Source organism: Larimichthys crocea, chromosome XVII (assembly GCF_000972845.2).
Source record: "Larimichthys crocea isolate SSNF chromosome XVII, L_crocea_2.0, whole genome shotgun sequence".
NCBI classification, from domain to species: domain Eukaryota; kingdom Metazoa; phylum Chordata; class Actinopteri; family Sciaenidae; genus Larimichthys; species Larimichthys crocea.
The window spans coordinates 605,641-630,385 of NC_040027.1; the positions used below are offsets into that span (position 1 = coordinate 605,641).

The 24,745-nt window shown below is 39.4% G+C and overlaps 2 protein-coding genes across 3 annotated transcripts; one reads left to right on the forward strand and one right to left on the reverse strand.

Moving 5' to 3' along the window:
• Positions 1-593: 593 nt before the first annotated feature.
• babam1 (BRISC and BRCA1 A complex member 1) lies at positions 594-4,366 on the reverse strand. 2 transcript variants are annotated; one of them, XM_027290351.1, is made up of 9 exons: positions 4,291-4,366; positions 2,974-3,422; positions 2,835-2,893; positions 2,625-2,745; positions 2,416-2,494; positions 2,268-2,292; positions 2,038-2,167; positions 1,833-1,919; positions 594-1,339 (listed from the first exon to the last, which is right to left on the reverse strand). In XM_027290351.1, the coding sequence occupies exons 2-9, from the start codon at positions 3,406-3,408 to the stop codon at positions 1,139-1,141; spliced, it is 1,137 nt and encodes a 378-aa protein (XP_027146152.1). In that variant the 5' UTR covers positions 3,409-3,422; positions 4,291-4,366; the 3' UTR covers positions 594-1,138. The 2 variants fall into 2 exon arrangements, with proteins under 2 accessions (XP_027146152.1, XP_010732760.2); XM_010734458.3 differs by having other exon boundaries at positions 4,181-4,303.
• A 564-nt stretch (positions 4,367-4,930) lies between these two features.
• On the forward strand, positions 4,931-15,619 carry ushbp1 (Usher syndrome 1C binding protein 1). Its single transcript, XM_010734511.3, has 14 exons — positions 4,931-5,113; positions 5,902-6,125; positions 6,262-6,398; positions 6,646-6,809; positions 7,074-7,262; positions 7,537-7,784; positions 8,185-8,325; positions 8,512-8,600; positions 8,733-8,868; positions 9,030-9,264; positions 9,665-9,823; positions 10,659-10,756; positions 12,008-12,130; positions 12,289-15,619. Exons 1-14 carry the CDS (start codon positions 5,090-5,092, stop codon positions 12,452-12,454), a joined length of 2,133 nt encoding a protein of 710 aa, XP_010732813.3. The 5' UTR covers positions 4,931-5,089; the 3' UTR covers positions 12,455-15,619.
• The last annotated feature ends 9,126 nt before the right edge of the window (positions 15,620-24,745 follow it).

The following is a 24,745-nucleotide window of genomic DNA, read 5'->3' on the forward strand; positions in this document are numbered from 1 at the left end:
TGAACAAAAACAGGAAACCAAACGGTCGAAGACTGAGATAAAAAACACCTCTTAAGATAGCTGAGCAGACGATATATAGAAGATATATCTTTACCAAGAATTCATTAAAGTCTTTTTCATGGCCACAGTGGAAAACAGATAAGGTTCTCAACAGTAGCTGCAATAACTGCTTAATCATGCCAGCATATAAGCCTTGACATCCAGAAAATGGAGTGACACTGATCATGAAGCTTGGCAGTGAAGAGTTCAGCTGTTCAAATCATAAAAACATTTTCCAAAATTGACATTTTAGAATAGAGGATGTAGAACATGTAAACAAAATGAGACTATCCTCCACCCTCATGGACCACAGCATCTTTTTGACATAGTCTTTGAATACAGTAATCTCTGGAGGGGATTTGCTGCCATCTTCTGATAAAAACATAGAAAGCACATATGAACATGAAAAATATGATTAAACATGCCTTTTTTTAATATCCAGAAACAGCTTAAAAAAGCTCATTTGTACAATGTGTTTCAAGTGCAGCTGGACTGGCAGTACGAGGGGCTTTTTTCACAATCCATCCATCAGTGCCACAGAGATCATTGTCCAAAAAAGGGCCATATCTACATTTCTTTACATTCTTTCATTGTCTGTGTAACATACAAGAGTGAAACAAACAAATGATTGAAAACAGCCCCTTATAAAATAAAAAAATACATTAAAAACAGGCAACAAAAGGTGGAAATTACCAACTAAAAGAAGAGGCAATGTTATATTACACATTACAGTTTATAACTTCAAGGTCTCAAAGGGTCAGATATGGAAAACTGTCACAGGTCTGATCTGATTTCTCCCTTTAAGAGTCACAGACATTCCTGTATTCTGTGTCTGGACTCTCTGACATCCACTTCATGATCCAACCCCCAGGAGACCTCTAACAGTTTTACAGTTTCATTCTTCCACAGCTTAAACAGTCAATGACTCATTCATTGTTTTATGGAAACCGGATGATGGAGTTAATCAAAAAATATTCAGAAGAATTATTGCTCTACAGCAGTTACTGTCAGGTAATAAAGTATATTTGGAAACCCTTTTTCTGATGAACTACAGTGTGATTTTCTCAGAGAAACAGGGCGTTTACGAGTATGTGCTGTTTTAGACTGTTGCCTCAATGTCCTGAGGGTCTTCCCCCTCCAGAAGGCTGTAAGACGCATGGCTCTGGAAAGGTCTTTGTAAAGGGTGAGCCAGAAGTTTGGCCATGCAGTTGTGCAGCTCGATGGCGGGTCCACCCAGGGAAACCTCAAAACGATAGCACATGCCCTTTGAGTCCAGGTTACAGAAAGAGGTGTAGTTGTCCTGGAGACAGAAAACATACCACATAATGAAGCACCTGTGGAAATCTAAACACTTCACACTCTTCAAGCTTAATTAGATGGACAAGAAAAACTGTTAGCTTGCAGTGTTTCTATCAGATGTGACAGATGTGTTTCCACAACATTCATTATAAAGAAATGTGTCACAGTAATATTTATAACAACCTAAGCACAGTTGTTGTCGTTGTTACATGGCTATAGCCATAATCACAGGTACAGTGCGCCTCAATCAACCTTGGCCACAGTGAGAGAGCTCAGCTAGCTCACTCTCCTAGTTATCCATGTGCCTGCAATGTCAAAGACTTGCGCTCACTCCTGCTGTGCTTGCAACTAGCAGTAGTCTAACACATACAATACCTTAGTTTTTCTGCACTACTGACATACAAATAAGGATTGACCACCCAAACAGACTTGAGCCAGCATGCATCCTGGTACACAATCAAACCTGATTATAATTTATCAGCTTTTCCACTTACCCTCCAGCTGGTCTCATCCCCCTGCTCTTCCATCCCATTATGTAGGTAGACCACATCAAAGAAAAAATAAGGAGACTGCAGCATCTTCTGTGAGAGGACACAAGAACAATTAACAACAGGCTAAGAGAAAAAAATAATCAGGAGGGAGATCAAATTCACATTAAAAAGACAGAAGGGGGGATTTCTCAGCGGTCCTCATACTTACACTGACAGCCTCAGAAGGGTTGAACTGAAGCTGTCCTGCATGACGGCTGTAGATGAGCACAGTCCTCACCACATATGGAGGAGGGACAGTCTGAACGTTCTCCATCAATGGAAGCTCGATCTTCTGACGACTACGAAGACAACGAGATGAAGATGAACTTCAGTAAACACATTTATGTCACGTCTCATGTATTTTACGAGACTGAAAAGGTCTATAGTCAGATAACTTACATCACATTAAGAAGATCTTCCAGATCTACAGAGGACAGTTAAGGTTTGGTTAACAACTTTAGTGGCTGTCTCTTTAACGTCCTACATATCGCTTCATGGTAGGGCATTTATTTTCATCATTTCAGAATTAGTTTTGAATAAAGGATACTGAAGGACTCGCACACATTGGTCTCGAGGTCATACAAACAGCTGCACAGCTCCCTGGGGTCAGAGGTGAAGCCTGACAACTGAGGCACATACATATTTACATGAAAAGAGGAACAAGAACAATATTCTAGAAAAATAGATGTTGCCTAGATATAATGTATAGGAACTGTACCTAACACTTAGAGCACATTAAAACATCCCTGTACTCACCCACAGAGCATCATCATTGACTACTACCAGGGCAAACTCATGGCGTTTATCTATCTTGTGTTTAGTTCTGACAAACATCTCAATCATCTTCTGGCATATGTTCAGGGCGTTTGTTTTAGACCTGAATGGAGAGACAGCCAAATTAGGCAACAATGATAAATGAAATGAAACCAGCACTGAGTAATAAAGGTTGACTTTACTGTAGCTTACCCATTAAAAGACTCCAACTTTGGCAAAGACATCTCTTCAGAAAGGTCTAAGCAGATGATCTGCCATAAGGAACACAACACCAGATAGTAAAAATCTTTATTTCATGTGAAACATAAAGTAAGTCGTAATGTGGACCTACCACTTTCTCTGGACAGTTGACACGGGGAACTCTGAGCTGGTACTCTGCTGGTGGAGGCACAGAAGTTGTCAATGTGGGCTGCTGTTGTGTGGACTTTGGCCTCTCTTTGGCTGCAACAGCAGCAGTGGATAGTGGCACTGTGGCACTGGCTGCAGCCACTGCTGTTACTACAGCAGCAGGGGCTACAGTCTGAGCTGCAGATACTGAGACGGTTGTGGTGGTGGAGCTCGGAGGACTGTCGCTGGTTGAAGCCTCTCCCTCTCCCTCAACACGACTTCCCACAGCGGGCTGAGTTATGTTGGGGTTACTGTTTCCTCCGAGGCTGCCCGTGCTGCTGCGACGGTCCTCAGCACCTTCGGGATTGGAACGTGTCCGAGGTCGCAGGTCCACCAGACGCTCCTCTCCATCTGCTGGTCCTGGCTCTGGTGTCTCCATGGATACACAGGTTACTAAGGAAATGGATTTATTTATTTATTTTTTTTAAACTTTCCTCTATATTTACCTGTGGTTTACTGATATTAAAATGTAAATAAAATTCACATTGTCTTTCTACCTGCCTCTCAAAAATAGTCTAAACTCATGAATCTAAAAAGCATCTAGTGGTTAAATTGCAGATTGCAACCAACTGAATAGCTCTAGCCTCACCACCATCCTCTTCTAAGGCTGTAGGAAAATCTATGGTGGTTTGAAAGTGTTTGTCCATTCCAGGCCACCGTATAAACATGGAGGCACTCTGTGTAAGAGGACCCGCTCCCTCTGTAGATATAAAAGCCTCATTGTGAGGTAACAAAAATTAAGTGACTGCGATTATACACTAATGAAAACATACATATGAGTAATATACTCCATTTCTGCATATCCTACTAATAAATAGACATAAATCTGACACACTAGATCTTCTAAATCGTATTTTTACTTTCAGACAATACACAAAAGTACACAACCAGGCTGCGATATTGACCGGATACACCGTGTATAACTAACTGGAAAACAAAAACAGAGGAGTTTCAGCTTTACAGGGTGGCTATTGTGGTTAAAAATGCATGAATCACTGCATCCAGACAGTGACTTGACTAAAGAGCCAGGTGATGTGTAATGATGACAGCGCAGCAGCAATGTGAGCTGTTAGCTTTAGCTTTAAGAAGAATTAAAGCGAAGCCTCGACACGTATCAAATGTTTAATGTTAAAACGTGCGAGTAGACTTACGTGATGAAAAACTGACACACGTATATTATCCAGATAAAGTGAAACTCATTGAGAGTTGTGAAATATTATAAGACGAGCTAACATTTGTTTTGACCAGACAACTTCCTTACCGGATATGATCTAACCCGGAACCGCGAAGTGTCATGGCATTATGGGTAATGGAGTTTAATGTTTTCTGCCTCTTTTTCAATTTGGCTGTAGTAGTTGTTCTATATGCAAAAGCGGACGTAGTGTCAGTAACAGAATGAGTATAAATTAATATGAAATTATATATAAAAATTAATAATATATCAAATTATATTAATTATATATATAAAATTATATATATATATCTATATATATATATATGATATTTATATATATATATATATATATATATATATATATAAATTTTAATCTATTTTGTGAACCACTCCTGACTCTCACCAGGATGGAAAATGTGTTGTGCAGCACAGATTAAAAACACATCCACATCCCTGATTTAATACAGTCAAGCTAAATTCATAGGGCAGATATTGTGTTTGCAGCAAACAGATCAGCCTCTAATGTCTATTAATGTCAGTGTCCAAACTGACTGTAACTTCATGCATTTTTTTGTTATTACACCATAGTACACACAGAGCAGCCAGAGTCTGTATCCAGAGTTTACACACTAGAAGCTGTGGACAAAACAGGAAAGTGACGGGGGAATGGGTGGGGATGACTTTCTAAGTGTTTTCCACTTACTTCATTCATCACACTAAACACTGTTTGGCAGACATGGAGAGAGCAGACAGCAGAAGTGCCTAACTAAGTATTGGAAAATACAACAACACAATAACGGAACTGAAGAAAACATTCTCTCCTTTTATCAGATGTTTAATTGTACAACTGTGAACAGCCAAAACAGGAACCAAGTCACTGCTGCAGATGTCAGGATTAAGAACTATGGAAGTAAGTTGAAAATTTGTCGCTTATCATACAGTGTTGCATGATTTAGAGCATTATATGTTTACTTGTTTATCTTAAAGTATACATTATATGTATGGTATCCTTCACATATTGAAATACTGAATCTGAACCTATAAATTGCAAGAAGTTGTAATAATTTAGAGTTTGTCTGATAATCTATACAAGCTACATGCTTCGACAGCCTTTCTGTGACTCAGAATAGGAATAGGTGGGTATAGTGGCTGTATTACTGACTGGATAAAGACTTTAAAGTATGTCACCAGCTATCGCCTAAACAATATATGTTAGAAAAATCACATAATCAAAAGACAGGCGTTGCAAATTGTATCATGTTGGAATTTGTATAGGTATCCTTTATAGCAGAATAACAGACATAATGACACTTTGCTCTAATTTCATGTTTTAGGCATTTCGCCGACATTCTTTGTCCACAACAAAAGATAGTTTGGTCCACAAATATTTGCTAGGCAGGAAGTTGGATCTCAGGATGTTTTAGTTTCCTCCTTTTCCGCTGCTTAAAACAATAGCCGCTAAATAGTGCAGCAACAATTTCTAGTTCAAGAGCATAATAGATTTTTATGTGGATATGCACTGAGCAAATAATTTTTACAAAGTACTCTTCACTGAATGATTATTCACAGGTATATTATTTGTATTATCTTGGTACATTCACACATATGAGTAGAAGTAGCTTTAACTCTGACAGTAAAAATCTTTAAAATTATTCAGATTATATCCACCTAGTCATATTCTTCTTCATGTCTCTGCAGGATTCTAGCCTGATCAGATGTGACAGCCTGGATGCTGGGTCAGGGTGTGACAGAGAGGCGATGACACCATTCGACCCTATGACCTATGACCCTGAGGGCTCTGACCTTGCTGCAAACCTTGAGCCTACACCAGCAGAACTGGCTCAGTGTGAGGCTGAAGTGGGCACGCTGCTCACTATCATTGCTGAACTAAACAAAAAGATGGGGTCATTAAAGGCACCAAGGTATACGAGCCATACAATGGATCATATATTTTTTGTTTGTTTTTATATATTTTACACTAATAAATGACATGTTGGTCTTGAAATAAATACAGTGGTATTTACTAGCAAAAATGTTAATGCTGCTGGTATTCTGCAGTGAACCAGGTGACCTGAGACCGCCAAGACCATCCAGGCCTCTGGTTCCAGATCTCCTGTCCCACAGGCTGGCCAGAAGCAGCCCAGAGAGGAACACCGCCTCCGCTGTCACATCTAAGCCTCCACCGACTGGCCGAGGTTGAGCATAACTGCCTTTATTCAGCACAATACATCTTTTGGATGCGGTGCACCTGTACTATATGAAGGGGTTCTCTCCTCCAATCAAGTTGGATAAAAAATTTTGTGACCAAACGAACAACTGATGTAATATTTTAAAGAATATCCATGTTTTTTCATAGACAGGAGACATTCTATTCTGTAGAATATAAAACTGCCCTTTCCCTCATCCAATATGATTATTTGCACCTCTGCTGTTTTCCACTAGGGGGAGGCGGTGTAGTCTGGACTAAACTTCAGGAGGTTTTATCGTCAGTGGAGGACTCCATCAGCAGTAAAAGGTCCTGGGCTGCCCCCATCACAGCTTCTGACCAGGACAAACACCAAGAGCATCTGAGGGCCGCCCAGGAGAGCTGGGTTAAAGCCACTCAGGTATTAAAACTGTAACAAACTCTCATGATTATTTAATATATGTGAATTTTTGGAGAAAAAAAATAGCAGCTGCAAATCCTCACTGAAACTATTTTACTGACAAATTTCACAAAATCAGTGTATTCTATGGAATAATTAGGTTTAATAATTTGGTTATGTCTGCCTGAGTTTTAATGGATCAATTTAGGACAAAAATATGTCATTGTTCAGATTATCTTTAGACTCCCATAAATCATGTTAGTAATTTTGGCTCATTGGTTCCAGATATTGGAGGACATGGAAAGAGAGTTTGGGATTTCATGCCCATCAGGCCTGTCAAAGGACCAGTATCAGGACAACATCTTGAATCTGGAGAAGCGTGACCCTGCTCTTCGAAGTATTTTGCAGAGCCACCAGGAGGAGCAGGAGAAAGCACAAAGCACTACCAGCCAGATGGAAGAGGAGAAGAACAAGGTAGGATGTTTTATGTTCTCACTTCTGTGCATAACAGAAGTATGGTGAAGTATAAAAATGCCAAAAACATGAGTTAGTCTAAGATGTTTGACTAAATTTCTTGGTGGCAACAATTTATGGAACTTATAGTTATATAGTCATAGTGATGCTTAAAATACTACCAATATTCTAAAACTCTTCAAATTCTATTTAAAAGACTAAATATTATACGAATTAGATAATTCAACACAAGTTCATCAGGACTAAATGTATCACCCCTTCTGTTGTCTTTCAGCTTGTTAGTCTTCATAAAGTCTGGAGGTCTGGTAGTCGCTCGCCTTCCTACGGGCCCCCTTCTGGGGCTCTCAGTCCAGAGTGGGCCTCTCCTCCCTTTCCTGGTTCACCTTTACTCCACAGAAGAACAGCTAGAGCTGTTACACCTCTGTCTGTGGGTGGGGATGGTTCTCCACTGGGCTCTGTGAACTCATGCAGTCCTTGTCAAAGCCCCATCGGCCTTGAGTCTGAGACTGAGCGACTGAACAGGTGAGTCTGAATGAAGAAATACGTTTTGGTTTAGTTTAGGTGCATCTTGTAAAAAAAAAAGGAAAAAATCATGTGTGTTTCTTTGCTACCCATTCATCACTTCTTTTGGTTGCATACCAATGTGCAAAGATAATTTTAAGTGATTAACTTGGGAATACTGACTGATTTTATTTCATTTATACCTATATAAAGGCACAAACAAGACAGCGATGAGAATGTGAACAGGACTGTAAATTATTTTATCTCATCTCATCTTTTCTCATTATCTAAAGTGCAGTAAAATTGCTTGTTTCCTCCACATAAGCTTTATTATTTGTATAATTATAACAAATTCTAAAACAAATTAGTTCCATCCAGTGTTTGCTCTTAACTCTCCTCATCCTCTCCTTCATTATCTCAGGTACATTGAGAGGCTGAAGGCCAGAAATGAACGACTGACTGCAGCTCTGGAGCGAAAGAAAGCAGAGTCAGAACAGATCACTATTACACTGAACAGACTTGAGTCTGACTGCTCTGCCCTGCAGATGGCTCTCAGATACTGGTACACACATAAAACACACCTGACACACAAGTACAAAGGTCTGTCTGCACGCATATCATTTGTCAGTAACATTCTTTGACGTTAGTCAAAATAATGAATTTGCACACGTCAGCAATCTAACAGTATTAATTTAGGTTCTTCTCATCTAGTGAGGTTGAATTTTGTCTTTGTGGTTGTGATTGACAGTGAGGAGTGTGAGGAGGCCTACGGCGAGCTGCTGTCTCTTCATGACGCCAAGAAGCAACAAAGCATTCCTCTGCACACAGACTCAGCAGGTGTTTGAATACCATGTTTTAACACTGTTTACAACTCAGTGCCCGTATTCGCTTACCCATACAGTAGGTATTCATGTCATCCACACACGTACACAAATACACTGTCAGGCTCACAGTTTCTCCTCTCTTCAGAGGAAGTCGGTGAAAGGCAGCAGCCCGACAGTTCATCAGCTCAGCTCAGGAAAATGGAAACTGAGGAGCTGTCCACCTCCTTCTCAACAGCAGGGGTCACAGAGGAGATGGAAACTCAGAGTTACACAGGGCACAGGTGACATTTTAAATCCTCTTTGTACGTTCAAGCACAGTAATAGGAATGGGCACAAAGGATGACTGTAGATCAGAAATTGCAAATAGAAATGACAAAAACATTGTACTGACTAAATGTTTCAAAAGTTTTTGGCAGGTCTCTCATTACCTGTAACCCCACAGGACACCTGAGTGTGTAGAGCGAGAGGTTTTTCTCCGTCAGCAAATTGAGCGCCTGAAGATGGAACGGGCAGCCATTTGCCTACCTAAGCCAAGCCCAGGAGTTGAGAGCAAAATGAGCCCTGAAACTGGTCACCCAGCTGGATCAAGAGGGGGACATGTGACTAAAGACAACGCCAAACCTCCTGACACCAAGAAAGAGAAAACGTCTCTCTTCTATGAACTCATCTCTGTCAGGGTAGGAGCTGTGTATCTTGCATCAATACGGCAAAAACAACTGAAAAAAAACTATATATATATATATATATATATATATTACAGGTTGCTATTGATTAAACTACTCAGTGTCTATTTAGGAGTGAAGTGAATGAATGAGATAGTGATTTTGTACACAGCTTTAAATATAAAATCATACAGCACCACAAACAAACAAAACCAATAAAACAACAGAAATATTTATATATATTATTAAAACCTCAGGATGTAAGGAATTTTAACCTTTAACCTCCCATAACAGCCTCAAAAGTAAAGATAAATTCTGATTATTGAGATGAAATATCTTCCACCACAGCTTTACTTATAATGTATCTGTATTCAGCTCTTGATATACTATGATGAGTTTAACTCTTTGTGTTCAGGAGGAAATGTCAGATCTGCGAGCTCTAATCCGCCTCAAGGAGAAGGAACTGAGGTGTCTGGAGTGGAGTTTAATGGCTCAGAAAGCTCAGGAAGCAGCTGGAGCATTCGTTCCAGAAAGCATCAGAGAGGAGCTCGAGGATCGCAAGGCTGAACAACAGGTAGCACAAATTAATTTAGCAGCAACAGAGGCTTTTTTTTTAAATTTTCAAATAATACCAAGTCAAGGTGAAATGAGCAATAGGGAGCAGGACGTTGGTCTATAGTGGCAGACCCGATTCAAATCTGGGTGTCCCACATGGGAAATCATACATCCACCAAAGCAGAATCCCTCCAGGCCAAGAAGGATATTTTGGTTCTACAAGGTCTTCTGCTGGGCTGTCCTGTCGCCGCAGCACAGATTCATACACCATACACCTCTGTCACCGTCAAATGAGAAAGAACTACTTTAGGTTAAGACTTTAGCTATTACTGCAGACACTTTTCTTCCTCAATATTTATTTTTAAAATGGTTTAAGAACATGATATATTATCTGACTTACAGACTTTATCCTGTTGACTATTTCAAAAATGCTTTGGCCTCTGATTGCAGCATAATAAATGTTATTGTGTTTGGCCTCTTCAAACATTCAAAACAGTGACACCCTACTGGCCGCGTCACAAAGACTGATCACTCTGAGGGGTTGCATGATGATTAACAGGATGGGAAATCACCTCTGCAAAAGTTGATTTTTTAAAAACTTTTCTCTCTCCCCTATGATTATTTCTTGTGTTATATTGAATCATTTTACCCATTCAGGCTTCTAGAGCACATTCAAATGTAATACTTTGTGAGAGTGAAAAACATTTTTTGGTTTAAGTGCACACAACTACACAACAAAGGATAGTGAGCAACATTGCTTCACTTTAGATGGTGACAAGCAAGTAGGAACTGTGGTTATCTATATCTATACAGATCCGATAACAGATAATCCTAATTGAATGTTGTGTGTGCAGAGGCTCTATGAAAAGGCAGCTAAACTGGGTAGTGATGGAGACATCGCTGATCCTCGAACCAGACCCATTCTTAAGGAGCTGCAGGCCGTCCTGCAGAGGTAAGACATCGCCATTTTTGCCGCGTGCTGTACCGTAGTCTGATGTTTAAAACATGGCACTAACACTGCAAAAGTGAGTGGCTAGTTTTGTCATGCACATGTGTGAAAACAAATGTGTTCTCTCAATAAAAGTATTAAATGTATAATTAGTATAAAAGTATATTTTTAAATAGTAGCCTTTAAAGTATCTTAACAAGGAAATTGGGTAAATTAATGGATATAGAAATCTGAATATTTCTATATGCATTAGAGATATAAAAAGGTATCTGATAAATGCAGTAATTGTAGCAAATGAATCAGTCCAACGTCTGTTGCCTGGTTTTATCGGTTGCTTAGGAACACTATCAGCAGAAATGCAGACTTTAGATATAAAGGGCTGTGAGTTTTTTTCCATCAGGTGCTTCAGAGAGCATCCTTTGTCTCCTTTGACCTCATGTAGTGAATACTTCTAAATAAAGCGCAGCTGTTCACACTCCACATTCGCTATAATGTCAAGGACACATCATAAACACATTTATGACTCTTTACATAGATTTTATATGATTTCTCAGAGGAAACATCTTCAGTGCCTTCAGCGTAATGAACAGACTGACATGATGTTCTGATTTCTTCTTCATCAGTGGTGGAATGGGATGAAGTACATTTATTCAAGTACTGTAATCAAACTCCAGTGTGTCACATTTAGAGGGCGCTATTGGCAGAAATATGAAATTCATTGGTATGTTTTCATTAGCCTGAAAGTAATAATTGATTTGTTTTTGTTACCTTAGAATGAGACTTTTATATCTACAGAGGATATAAATATAGATTATAGATATAGTTTCTACAGTTTAGCCCAGAACAGCCAAACTAAACACTGGCTCTAGATAGGTCCTTTCATATTTCTCATTTCTCCTGCATGCCAATAAATCCTTTACACTTTAGCTTTAAGCACAAATCTGAATCTCTTTTTATGCCTTTTCTTCTACTCCGTTACAATTCAGAGGGACTTTTTTCCCCACTATAATTGTTTGACAGCTTAAGTTACTCGGAGAGTGCGACCTCCGCCAAGGCTATGGCACACTTTAATTAAAAAGGGTTTGTGACAAATTCTGTTCATTTTGCCATAGACAGTATTACAGATGACCTAGCTCGCAATGTTAACAAGCGTTATTTGTGTATCCGCCTCGTGATTCAGATCTTGTCTAGTATTTTCTTGAGTAAAGGATCCGAATACTTCCTCCACCACTCTGATTTTACTTTTATTTTCAGGGAGCAAGCCCTGAAGAAGAGATTGGCTTTAGTCCAGGACTCAATGAACACAGCTCTTTCAGACAACACCTCCCACAGGAGGGACAATGGAGAGCAGATTGCTCGTCTCACACAAGCTCACAGGTAAATATTGCAGGAAAGGTGTTTAATAGACAGTATGTTTTTATTCATCTGCAACATTTTGAATCTACAACCAAAGCTAAAAAGCAGTAGTTCTGCAGTGTCATTGTTTTCAGTGTGAGTGTAGTGAATTGTATGTGGTTGGGTTTCTTCTCTTCCAGTAAAGCCTTGAGTTCGTACCGGCAGATTCGCAGGAAGTACCGCGAGCAGGTGTGGAGGCTGGAGCAGAGAGTGGCAGCCATGACGGAGAGTCACCAACACCAGAGTGGAGCGCCGAAAGCTGCAGGAGAGGCCTTGGAGTGGAGGAGGGAAGAGACTGTTCTCTGATCCTGTGATTTTTCATTAATGCCAAAAATGTATCAACCATGTGAAGTCCTGCTGAGTTTAAGTGTATTTTCATAATTTAAAATGATTGTACCATTTAGATAAAAGCCTTGCTACTGCAGAACTACAATTTTTTCAGCTATGCTAGCTGCCTAGTTACATGGATGGCAGCGGTCCACCATCGCAACTGAATTATCTCAACACCTATTGGATGGATTGCTGTGAAATTTAGTACAGATATCCAGAGGATGAATCCTAATGGGTTTGATGATCCCCTGACTCTTCATCTACCTTGTCGGGTCCTTTGGTTTATCAAATGACCTTCCTATCAGCCTCAGCTGTACTCTGCATTTAGTGCTAATTAGCAAGTCTTAACATGCTAATATACTAAATTAAGATGGTGAACATGTTAATGTGAGTAGAACGGTGTGAGTACAGCCTCACAGAGCTGATAGTTTGGCTGCAGATATGTTGTCAACCCATGTCAACCCATCAATGTCATACCGCAGTCCGTTCAGGCATTCATTGACTCGTCAGAGGTAAATATAGAGTATGTAGGGCACTAGAACATGGAAAGCACTGTCAGTTGTGCCTTTCCAACCCTTGTGAGAGTTACTAATATGTTGAACAGGATTCCAAAGCTTAACTTGTCTAACAGGAGTCACACGTCACAAGACACATGCCTCATTTCAGAGAAACAGCTGCCATGCAGTCATGAATGTGTTAGGCTGACTCAAGGACTGACCCCACCGAGGACCTCGGGACTGACCTCGAGAGTGCACATGTCCTTTTTCCCGTACAAGCCAACTTTATGAAGCCAGCCGTGCTGTCGTGACAAAGCTCAGAGAAGGGGGGATGGGTGCCAGGACAATAGCACACATGATGTGCACACAAAATGTACGGCCAGCCCATTTGTCTTCTTAGAACTTTCATAGTCAGTCTCATCTTGCTCCCTCTGACTTTCATTATTTTCACTTCTCTTAAACAATCATGCACAAAAGCTGCTTTTATTTGAGTGCTAGAACAGTACTAAGCCGATTTGGTGACTTAATTTAAGACTAAATTAAACTATATATTTATGACCTGTGTTTAAAGACTCATGACTTCAGTAAGAATGAATGGACTTGGGACTGAGAACCATAAGCAGGATAAGGAAGTCAGTGAGTATTAATGTGACAGTCAACCAACCAATAAACATGTTGAAGGCTCTGCAGCAACCTGGAGGTAAACCATACTCATGTCACTTTCTGGGACAATTTGTAAAAAAATATTCCAAACAACTGTGCTATAATGATGAAACAGTGACAGACAACAACAAAGCTATAACAAGAAATTAACAAGCTGACCCTCTAGGAATAAAACAATGGGTTGAAAAAGTTCTTTACCGATTAATCATGACTCACAATGGAGCATCAGTTGTAAAAGATTGATGCAGCAGAACCAGAGATATTGTCTCACTATTATTCCATGCGTTCCTTTTTCTTATCAAAACCTGCCGCCTCCATTACCCACAATGCAGCTTGACCATCAGCAGCTTGTTCTGAGATTATGGTGAGTTATGCTCTTAGTGACCATTGCATCCTTGAGCTACTTGCCTCAAGTAGAGATGAGGCGTGGGGCGGGCTACAGATGTCTGGTGAGATCACTACTTTGTAACTCCACATCTTGAGATTTTTTAGTTAAAAAGAACTATTCGCATGAAACAGCATAAAGTAAAATGCTGTGTTATTAATTATTCAAATATGTAATAATTAGAAATATGTAAAGTATATCCAAGTTCACCTTGATAATTCTTTGTATAGTATGCTGTATTGGTGCCTCTGTCACATGTTTTCAGATTTAAACATTTGAAAGAAAGCATTAAGACATTTAAACATTTCTGGGTTTGGTCATATCTTTGGATTTATACCAGTGGGGGAAATATAGAATAATGCTTTATCCTTTATAAAATTCCATTTATCCCATGTATTGGTATCAGGGATGGATATCTCTAAATCTGTACAAGTATAACCATAGCTATCTGTACAGACAGAAATAACTGAAGATAACTGAGAAGATATGTTTTTATTGTAATATGGGTATACCAGCTCTTTAAAAACCCAGCACACTCTTACCTTTCATCATACCCATCCTCCAGTCTTTATCTCTCACTCGCACCTCCCTTTCCTCTCCCTCAATCTTCTCCCCTCAGTCATCTCTCAATCATCTCCATCCTTTCTCCCCCCTCCGGCCGACCCTGTGCCCTGACCTACCCGAGCCAGTCAGCTGCAGCTGTGACCAGCGGTCAGGAGGTTAAGGCAAAGGTTGAGTGTCACACCCACAGGGTCACAGTGATGCCTGGCTGTTGTGTTGCCTGTGAATGGAGAGTTCAGAGTGCCAGACGATGTGGTGAGCCCCTGACGCCCTGACTCTTGCCTGAGCTTGCCCTTTCCCGAGCAGAGGTCAGCGCAAAGGGCCTGTCCTCGCCGCTCCCCCCGTACCTCCAGGTCACCATCACTATTGTTGTAATAGCCGCCATTAGAGCGGCTGATACAATTATCTTTCCATTTTGTGTTCGCTCTCTCTAAGATCTATGTTAAGCTTCTGAGTTCATCAAAGGTTTTTATACAACATGATTGTTGTAACCTCTGGGTGACTCTTGTATCAAAGAGGCCACATTATGCCAAAATGTCCCATGAAAAGAAAACAATCTTTATATTATGCATGGCTCAATTATGTGCATTTATACAATGATGGAAGATTCTGATACTTTAGATACTGCATATACTACTGCAAAGTCCTGAATTCAAAATATTACCACCAAAATGTACTTATATCATTATGAATGTGTAATACATATACATAACATTTTACTGTTTTAATGACTTTATACACTGATAAGTAGATGTAGTAAAAGGTAAAATTCTTGTTCTGAAATGTGACAGAGTAGAAGTACCATTGTATTGAAATTGTAAAATGCAAGTAGAGGTGCCTCAAAATTGTACTTAAGTACTTGAGCACTTGTTCTTAGCAACTCATCTCCCTCAGTATTTCAGCATCAGGCCTGTCATCAGGTATGATTTCTTTTCATTGTGATTACATTACATTACATTATGTTGTAGATTATCATTGCTGTTGCATTAATGTGTAAGTAGCAGCAGTAGGTTAAAGTTGAGCTATTTATTTATTTTTAATATACAAGGTTGTATAAGGTTTTGGCACATGACCTGGCTTCTTTTGGCTATATATACTGTATATTATGTATTATTGTTACCACAAACACAGAAAAAGCAAACAAATAAAACAAAAGTGCTCCTAACCAACTCACAATAAGAGAATCAATTAAGAAATAAATAATGAAATTACCATGCGGGTCAGTCCTGCAAACTATAAAATATAAATCAAAAAGTAATCTAATAACCACAACAGCCATGAGGAATCTTAATTTGTAAAAAGACATATTTTACTCTAAATGTATTTCACAAGAGTAAGTATTAAGTATCAAATGAAAATACCTCAAATTGTACTTGAGTACAGCATATTAACATTGCCCCACTGGAACTCAATGAACTCACTGTTCAGACATTTCAAACACTCCAAAATGTCTATGTTGAATTAACCTTGTTTTAACCTTGATACAACATAAAAGATCTAATCTAATCTTGGTCTTGATAAAATGATTGTCGGTGTGTGATGAAGCAAAAGTGCACTAATGAAGAAGTGAGATAAGAAAGTCAAACAAGACACATGAGAACAGACAGAGTTTGGTATTTAAACAGTCGTTTCTTTTAGACGTATAGAGGCTGTAACATTGTCATCTGGTAACATTTAAGCTCTGCATTTCTGGACACAATTCATCCCCCACATGTAACAGCCAGCATCCGAGCCTGTGGATAGGGGAGTGTTTCAGTGCCTGGGAAAAATACTCAAACCATTATTAGACAACGACAGAGGCTGTCAATCAGGGTGGGGGTGGACGCAATCACACACACACAACCACAAGTGGGGGGGCAGTGACCTAGGGGTTTTAGGTCAAGTCATTTACTCTCTGCATCCGTTCCTCATTTTAATAAGTTGTCCCTCTGTAAGCTGCATAAAGAGATCACAGCCTGTGCCTTCATCCCTGCCCTCTTTCTTTCTCAAAGCCATTAGCTCACCTGTCACAACCACTCCATATCCCCTCTCATCTCCTCCTCCTCTCTATATCTCTCTATTCTCTGCCCCGTGCTCTGGGACGTTGCCACGCTGACCTGACACCTCTCTCCTGAGCCTTCGGACACCAGCCAGCCCGTGGAGAGGTCAGAAGGATCGGGTACAATTGGCAAGGAGAAGCATGAAAGAGATTTGACCTCAATCAAACGGCCGATCACATCCACTTTGTGCTCTCACCCACTCAGATAATGACAGCAAACAGCTCAGACCAACAGGCTTTCTCACCTTCACAACCTCCAGATAAAGAGTGAAGACTTGTTGGAGGTGAAACTGACTCCAATTATGGGGATCATAGTAAAGTTCCTGAAGCATTTCAGTTGCTTGTTTATAGGTTGAGAAAGTTGACCGAAATTCATCCTGGATCCTTGGATCAAGTCAAGAACCATCAAAATTTAAGATATTTTATATAGTAGTTTGTGAAATATTGACAGATTTACACTTGGCACATTTACTGTAGACTACTGGATGACATCGAAAGGCTTTGTTTATTTTGTTCTTTATACCACGATGTGAGAAATAAGTTATTTAACAAAATATAGATGTTAAAATAAAAATATTAATTAGAGTTTTTTTTTTATTTTATAAGTTATTGTTATTGTTTATTTTAAGTGCTTTACAGAGCAGTGGACCCCACAGGTTAAGTTCCAGAAAAGTAAAAACATAAAATATAACAATAAATATAAATAAAAGATTAAGAGATATATATATAGTCCAATATGTCCTTAAACACATAAACCCATACACATCAGGTTAATTGTGGTTTAATTTTCACTGTGATATGTTTGTAAGAGATTGTTCAATAAAGTGGGAAAAGGTAAAATTATTTTATTTTAACTATATGAGCAACACAACTAGACAAGTGATTTTGTTTTGTCTTCTTTCAGCTTCCCTCTTCTGTGTGCAATAGTCCTTCAGTTTCAGGTGCACCAGGTGCCCACCTGTTGTCAGAGGCATCCTCAGATGTGCTTCACTAAAACCCTCACAGAGCCCCCTTCCCTCACTGCCCCTGGGTGTTCGAACCGTTTCTACACTGTCAAACTGTGTACAGTGACATAAAAATAAAGCAGCCAAACCTGAAATAGATTTTGCAGGACACTTCACAGGTAGCTTTCTTCACACTGGGATGAATTTATCTCCTTCCATTTTACATGTCACCACTGGTTTCCATTTTCCTTTCCACTGATCGCACTTCAGTATGAAAATAAACTTGCAGAGACTTGACGCTTACTTGAGAAAGGCAATCCATTTTTAGATTTTTTTTTACAGTTGCCAACATTGTGTTCGTATCATATGGTTGTGTACAAGTGCAGATTATGACACAAATGTCAAAAACTGACAAAGATGAAAGTAGGCATGATGTTCACTGTTACAGATGAGGCTGTAAGTATATGATGTTATTTGTGGTATGGACAGGTGCTTCTGTTATTTACCTTTTTAAAAGATTAGAAGTATTGCATTTACTCCTTAAGTTAATGTGAGTTGCAGTAACTGAACTAAAACATGTAAAAATACTGGTTTGCTCAGCTAAACTTGATACATACCTATATGAAACATAGAGATGTATTTTGCATATTAAAGCCAGCCTGTTGTTGGGAGGTCTGAAGAGTCTGAAGACAGATCAGTGTCCAGACCAACAACAGTGCAGAGCTAAAGAGGTCAGTTAGCTCGTCGGTTTGGTAGATTACAGCAATAAGGTGTTTAGAGGGGAAAGATGGCAAGGGGGGTGGCCTTGTCCTAATCCCGTTAAAGCATTTGAATTGTCTTCACTGAGCTGATTAGGTTAATTTCCTGTCATCCTAAGCATCTCAGTTGACCTATAAAGTCTGCAAAGTCTGGCCAATAGTAGAGGGCACAATCAGGGAGCAACAGATTGGGAACAGATTTCCAAGAGATTGAAGTTGGTGACTAGGAACATGATCAAATGTGTTGTGGCTGCAGAGAGCGTTAGTTTAATGCCCTGTCTGAAAATGTCCGGCTTTTTGGATGGTTAGAAGACAGAGTTCGTCTTTCAAATGGGCTGTCCGTTGACAGCATATTGACGACCTGTCAATGGTAATAACTTTACACTGAAGCAAACATTTAGCTAAATTGTTTTTTAAGTAATGCTTATTGATACACATCAGCTTCTTCAAAATCACAGAGCCTTCTGTGTTTTGTTTCAAATCAAGTCGAGATATAGAGATACCATATGTCATGATAAATGTGATGAAAAGCACAGACGGTCATGGGTTTCAGTGTTTTGTTTATGACATTCCACTATGACAGGAAAACAAAGCATAAAAGCAATTGTAACCATCGTGGCGTGCCATAAAAATCAAGGAAAATGTGTATAGATTACACACGAGTGACCTCAAATATTTTGCTTGGTGTTCTCGAGGCAAAGCCATAAAAAAATCATTTGAATATTCCAAACTTTATGTGATACGTTGGAACAATAGCATCACAACTGACAAAGGTCAGTATTTGCAACTGGAGTCTTTCTATGACAATAGACAGTAAACAAGGATGTGCCGCCTGGTAATGATTTTTATGCTTTTATTTAAAACTGCTCTATTTTTGTAATAACAATGGGCTAAATGACTATGGGTGATGTGAAAGGTGAAGTAACAAACCCGCAGACAATTACCACACCAACTGCGTAGTTCCCTTCAGCTTGTTTTAGCTTCCTTCAGCTCATTGTTTAGGTTTTACATCCCAAAGCTGAATTGTTTTAGTTCTTTCTCATCTTTCTCAGCTCAGCTATATCTCTGACTGTACTTCCTGCCCAGCACCAGACAGACACGGTTTGACACTAACTAGTGAACATACCAGCTAAAGAGACAGGTAACGAGTTTGTGAAGTGAATGTTGCACTTATATACATCAGATGGACAAACACATGACATTTACTTACATTTGAGGATGTCGCATTGAGCGGTGGGAAACAATGATCAACATTTTCTTGGCCAAGCAACTAATCAATTAGTCAACAAAATGATCAACAAATTAATTGATAATGAAAATTATAGTTGCAGCCCTACCTAACTAATATCTGGCTGCAGTGTTGTGGGTCATTAATCTAGTCGGATGGGGGAAGACTGAAGGAGCGTGATAACTGACTGATCATTTATTAAGGTATTGCGAACATTTATGCTCAGGCAAGGTATCAACCAAAAAAACAATTATCAGACTTATATATAAACCAAAGTTTTGTTTTGTTTTGGGGGGTTTTAACACAAAATTAATGTATACAAACTTTTCTATCTCCCGGAGAGGGGGCAGAGCCAAGTACCCCTGGCTGGCAACTGTTAAGTTATGTCAAGGTTAGCTTAGCATGCAGACAGGAAAAAGTGGGAAAAGAGCAAGGCAGATGTTGCCCAAAGTTCAAAAATTTGTCTGACAGCTCCAGTAAAGCTTACTAATTAACATGTTGTATCAAATTTCCTCTATACATAACCAGACATGGAAAAAATAACTACAACATGTTTTAAATGGATGTTCGTAATATATCTTTGGTTTTTGTACGGATTAAATAAATGAGATACAACATGTTAATTAGTGAGCTTCAGAGGTGCTGTAGACGTGTGTTTTAACTTTGGACAGAGCCAAGTTGCTAATTGTGAGAGATATCTTTATCTGGTAAAAAAAAAAAACAAGGATAGAACTTAAACAACATAAGTGGCATTTCCATAAAGTGAAAAAAGACGAGGAATATAATTACCACCAGAGTTCAAGTGGTTGAGCGAAGGCTGTGGAAAGCCAAGGCTTCTTCTCCCACTCAGTTACACACAGTAACGTACCTTATCTTTGCAGGGGGCACATGGGAAAAAAATCTCTGTGGCTGTTACAGTAAACAGCTCTATTGACTCCTCTGCAAACAATGGGTTGATACCTTGTTCGCAGCGAACACAAGATAGCTGATTTGAATGACAACAAAGCAACACCAAATGGGAAGTTTCCCACCATCTCCAGCAGGTCCTGGTTGGGGAGGAGTGCAAATATTGATTGGACACCGTGTATTGCTCTGGAGTCACCCCAGCAGATGTTTTTCTTTGGCAGGTTCCACTGCCCTGTGTATTCTAAATTGCTCCGTCATTCGCTCGAGGTCAAAGGCCCAAGGATGGAGAGAGTGTTGTGAGAAGTGAGAGAGGGGGGGAGGGAGGGGGGGAGGCGATGATTTTTCCTCTGGCCTCTGGGCCAAAGGGCAGTGGGGCTAATGAGGAAAGAGCAGGGAGTCATGTGCTCTTGCGTGCTCACCCAGAGTTACTCCTCAGAGTTAAAGTTTAACCCTAGTTTTCAAATTCCTCTGCACTTTAACCAATGCAGTTAACAACTTCTACACTGACACCGATGGCAGAGAATTACCTTAATAGTTTCAAACTAGACTGACAGTGAAGAAGAATTATAGAAGCAGAAATGTGAATTACTGTTAAACAGTTGACTAGCAGCTCATTAACCCTACAGGCCTTCAGCTGGTTAAACCTGTATGTACATAATAAAAGAGTATGCTTATGTGTGTGTGTATGATCTTATTTTCTATCTTATTCTGAAGGGTTTCTATGTCTTCAGAAGCCTTTACATGACTTCAGCTCTTTCACAAGGGCATAGCACAACTTTCATCCATGGATGTTATTTCCAGTATCTTTGTGGGCCCTCCTCACGTGAGGTCCCTGTATACTCAGTCCCCCTTTTCTCCCCTGTAGTCACCTCTGCTCCTTCAACTTTAACTTCATTGTCCCCAAGGGGAAATTTGTCTTTCAGCCAGAAGAAACAGAGACCTTAACACAAACCTAAAAAAAACAAAAACATAAAACATAGAACAAAAATAAAATATGTAAAACAAATGAAAAACCACCCACACACCCATAACTCACATCAAACAACATCAAACAGCGTCCATTAGTACAAACCATGGAAGTGTGATCATCAGCTAATAGTTTAACAGTTTGATGATAAATCTCATAGTAAGTCCGGGATACTGTCAGTGCCAGTACACTGAAGAACAGATACCTCAAGTTGACACTTGTGGAAATATTCCAGTGACATCTATATTATGTTTATTTGATGCAAATGTGCAGCAGTGTTTGAATAACGAGTCATGTACTGTGGTGCCAATTAATCACTGGAGCACAGAACAGAATATATTTTATTAAATTCTAAATAAAGTGAAGGACAGATTTGAAGGGAATGTTTGGGTTATAATGTCTGTGTGTGTGTGTGTGTGTGTTTGTGTGTGTGTGTGTGTGTGTGTGCTGTGTTCAGGTGACTGTAGTGAAGGTTTTACTTTGATGGCTCTGGACTCCTGACTGTGTTGAGAATGCACAGACTCCACCACAGTCGACTTCATGCTGAGAGCAGCTGCATTCCTGACCTGCAGTTCAAAGAGCAAAGAACACACACACATAAACACACTCACTAACTCCCAGAGATATGTACCTGTGCACAAGGGCACGTGCACACTCTGCTTCATACAAAGCACACACGTATTTCAACGCACAGTGACTTCTACAACACATATGCACACGCTGGTCTTTCCTCTAGCACACACACAAACACATTTGCAAACATGGACATTCCTGTTTTCACCTAACACACCAACGCTGCCGCAGGCGACAAAAACATGTGAAGGTCAATGGTGCAAACACCTTCATTCACACTGCACTTATCACTGTGCTCAGCTTTATTATGACAAACTGATAATACTGTACTATTTTGCTAATAGGAATGACTGCAATTATTATTACCAATCTAGTTCTGTTGAACTTTTTTATTGCACGTTCTGTGTCCAAATCCTGTTAATTTATTCCACGTGTCAAAGCTACAGAGGTATTAAGAGCATCATGTTTTTTTTGAGTATTTGCTTACAGGATTCATAGATTAAATTCCAGATTAAATTGAATTGAAAATTTAATTAATTCAAACGATTAAATGAAGGCCAAACATTTCACAAACTCTGTACCTATTCAGTGAAAAGCAGCATTTTCAAATGACAAGATACAAACAAACTTGACTTTTATGTCAGCATTTCTCGATCAGCAAGAACAAGAAATGATCAGTTTTAAAATGTTTGAACTTCCTCTCCAAAATGTGATTGGTCCAGTCTTGTTTAGTTTGCCACACTTTTACAAATTTACTTTGGGTCACAAGTTTTCAGGCTGTGATCAGTTAACGCATGACAAATACACAGAATTTGCCACATGTTGATTAATGTTAATAAATATTAATAAAAATACAAACCTATACCAATAGGTTTGTAGCCACTGACAGTGATGTTTACATTTAACAAACGTGTCTAGAGATCCCAAGTGTTGCTTTATATGGACATTATTTATTATTATTTTTTGGTTCATTTTTTCTTATTCACTAAAATTTGACTGAGAACTTTTAAAAAACAACAGATGACAGACTTATATCAAAGTTGTACTCTTTAACTCAGTCTTTACACATTCAAGTCTTACAGGTTGCCATTTTATGAGCAAATATTAAACACACACATGGTCCAACCCTTGCTAATGCACATACAGAGAGGCTTAAAGGAAAGCACTAATTCAACGTACAGCAGCTTAGCTTGGCCCCTGATAACCTCTTAACCAAACAAAGGGCCTATCCATGCACAATGAGTCTCGGTGTGACGGATGTGGGTTAAAGTTACCTTATGCTCCCATTTTAAAAGGCTGTATTAACCTCACTGACTAAAATTGCAGAGGAGAAATCTTTTCTGCTCCTTTTTTTTTTTTATCAACTTTGACCTCTTTGTTCCTTTGACATTTATACATCTTCTGAGGGGGAAAAAATCTCTTTTGAAGATCACAGAGGCAAAATGTTTTGTCATTCCAGGGAAATTCCTGTAAAACCATGTGATGAGCAAACACTTTTTGGTACATAGAGGTTCTTTTAACCAGGCATGCAGCAGTGAATACCTCCTCTGTGGGTTTTTTTCCCTTGCGTTTGGAGGCTGTTATTGGAAACCTTGGTTGCAGCCTCTGATTGTTTATTTTGTCCTCCCTTTTTTCGTGGAGACCTTCACATGACAATGCTGTTGGTACGACAGACAAAGCAGGCCAGAAATTCCACAGAAGCAGTGCCAACTGCCAAGACGATGGATGAGTTACACAGCAAATTACAGTTAGGTTTGTAAAACAGAAGCGTGTAACAATGCTTTTGTTTGTGCCATGAATAATTCACAGTCTAACTTAAAGGAGGAGTAAGTTTTATCAGCATGATGAGGAAACTATACTAACTAATAAAATAAAATAGCAAGGTGCAAAAATGTGATACGAGTGTTCACTGTTCATCTTTATTCATGACTAAAGCAAGACGAAATTATTTATGGTGGCGTTTAGGCAACTCAAAGCACTTTTTTTCGGCTCAGGGAAAGATTCAACAGTGACGTGAAGTACAACAAAGGTCGTGTTAAGTCAAAGTCCTGCACTTTGTACATCCATCGTCCATCCCAAACACCTCCAAGCACCTCCCTACAGAGCCTTAGAAAGATAGATACCTCCATCACAGAAAAGTTGCAAACTAAGCAATTATGTTAAAATGTAAATAAGAAAGCAAATTAGTAGTATGTAAGTGCAACTTGTTCTGGATTGCCACACTAGAAGACAAGGTGAATAGCTGGCATAGAGAGGGGTGAGAGGAGAAATTATTGGATAACAGTGACATTTTCAGTCTCAACCTCTCCTGGAAGACATTGACATGGTTCTGCACTTAGTTGTTAACACAAACAGTGACAGAAATAGTCACGTAACAAATGAAAAATGAGATAGAAGTTAAAAACCTGCTTATTTTCTCAGTACGGCATGAAGTGGGACATCAGACCAATTCGGACAGCAGAAAGGTGTGATTGGTTTGAAACTATTCAGCCATGAAGAGGCATACTGGCCTTAACTTCTAGGGCTGGAAAACAGTTGCATGTCTTTTTGCGGCTCTGGAAGAGTTTGAAGAAATAACCCTGATGATGGCTTTGGTTTGAGACTTTATATTTTTACCGGAAAGCCTGTGTTGCATCAACTGTTGGCATGGTTAAAGTCGGGGAAGGATTGTGCTTATGGCAAAGAAAATATGGTTTAGGTACAACTAGCCAACTAAAACACTTGGTTATGGTTAGTGAAAGAACACA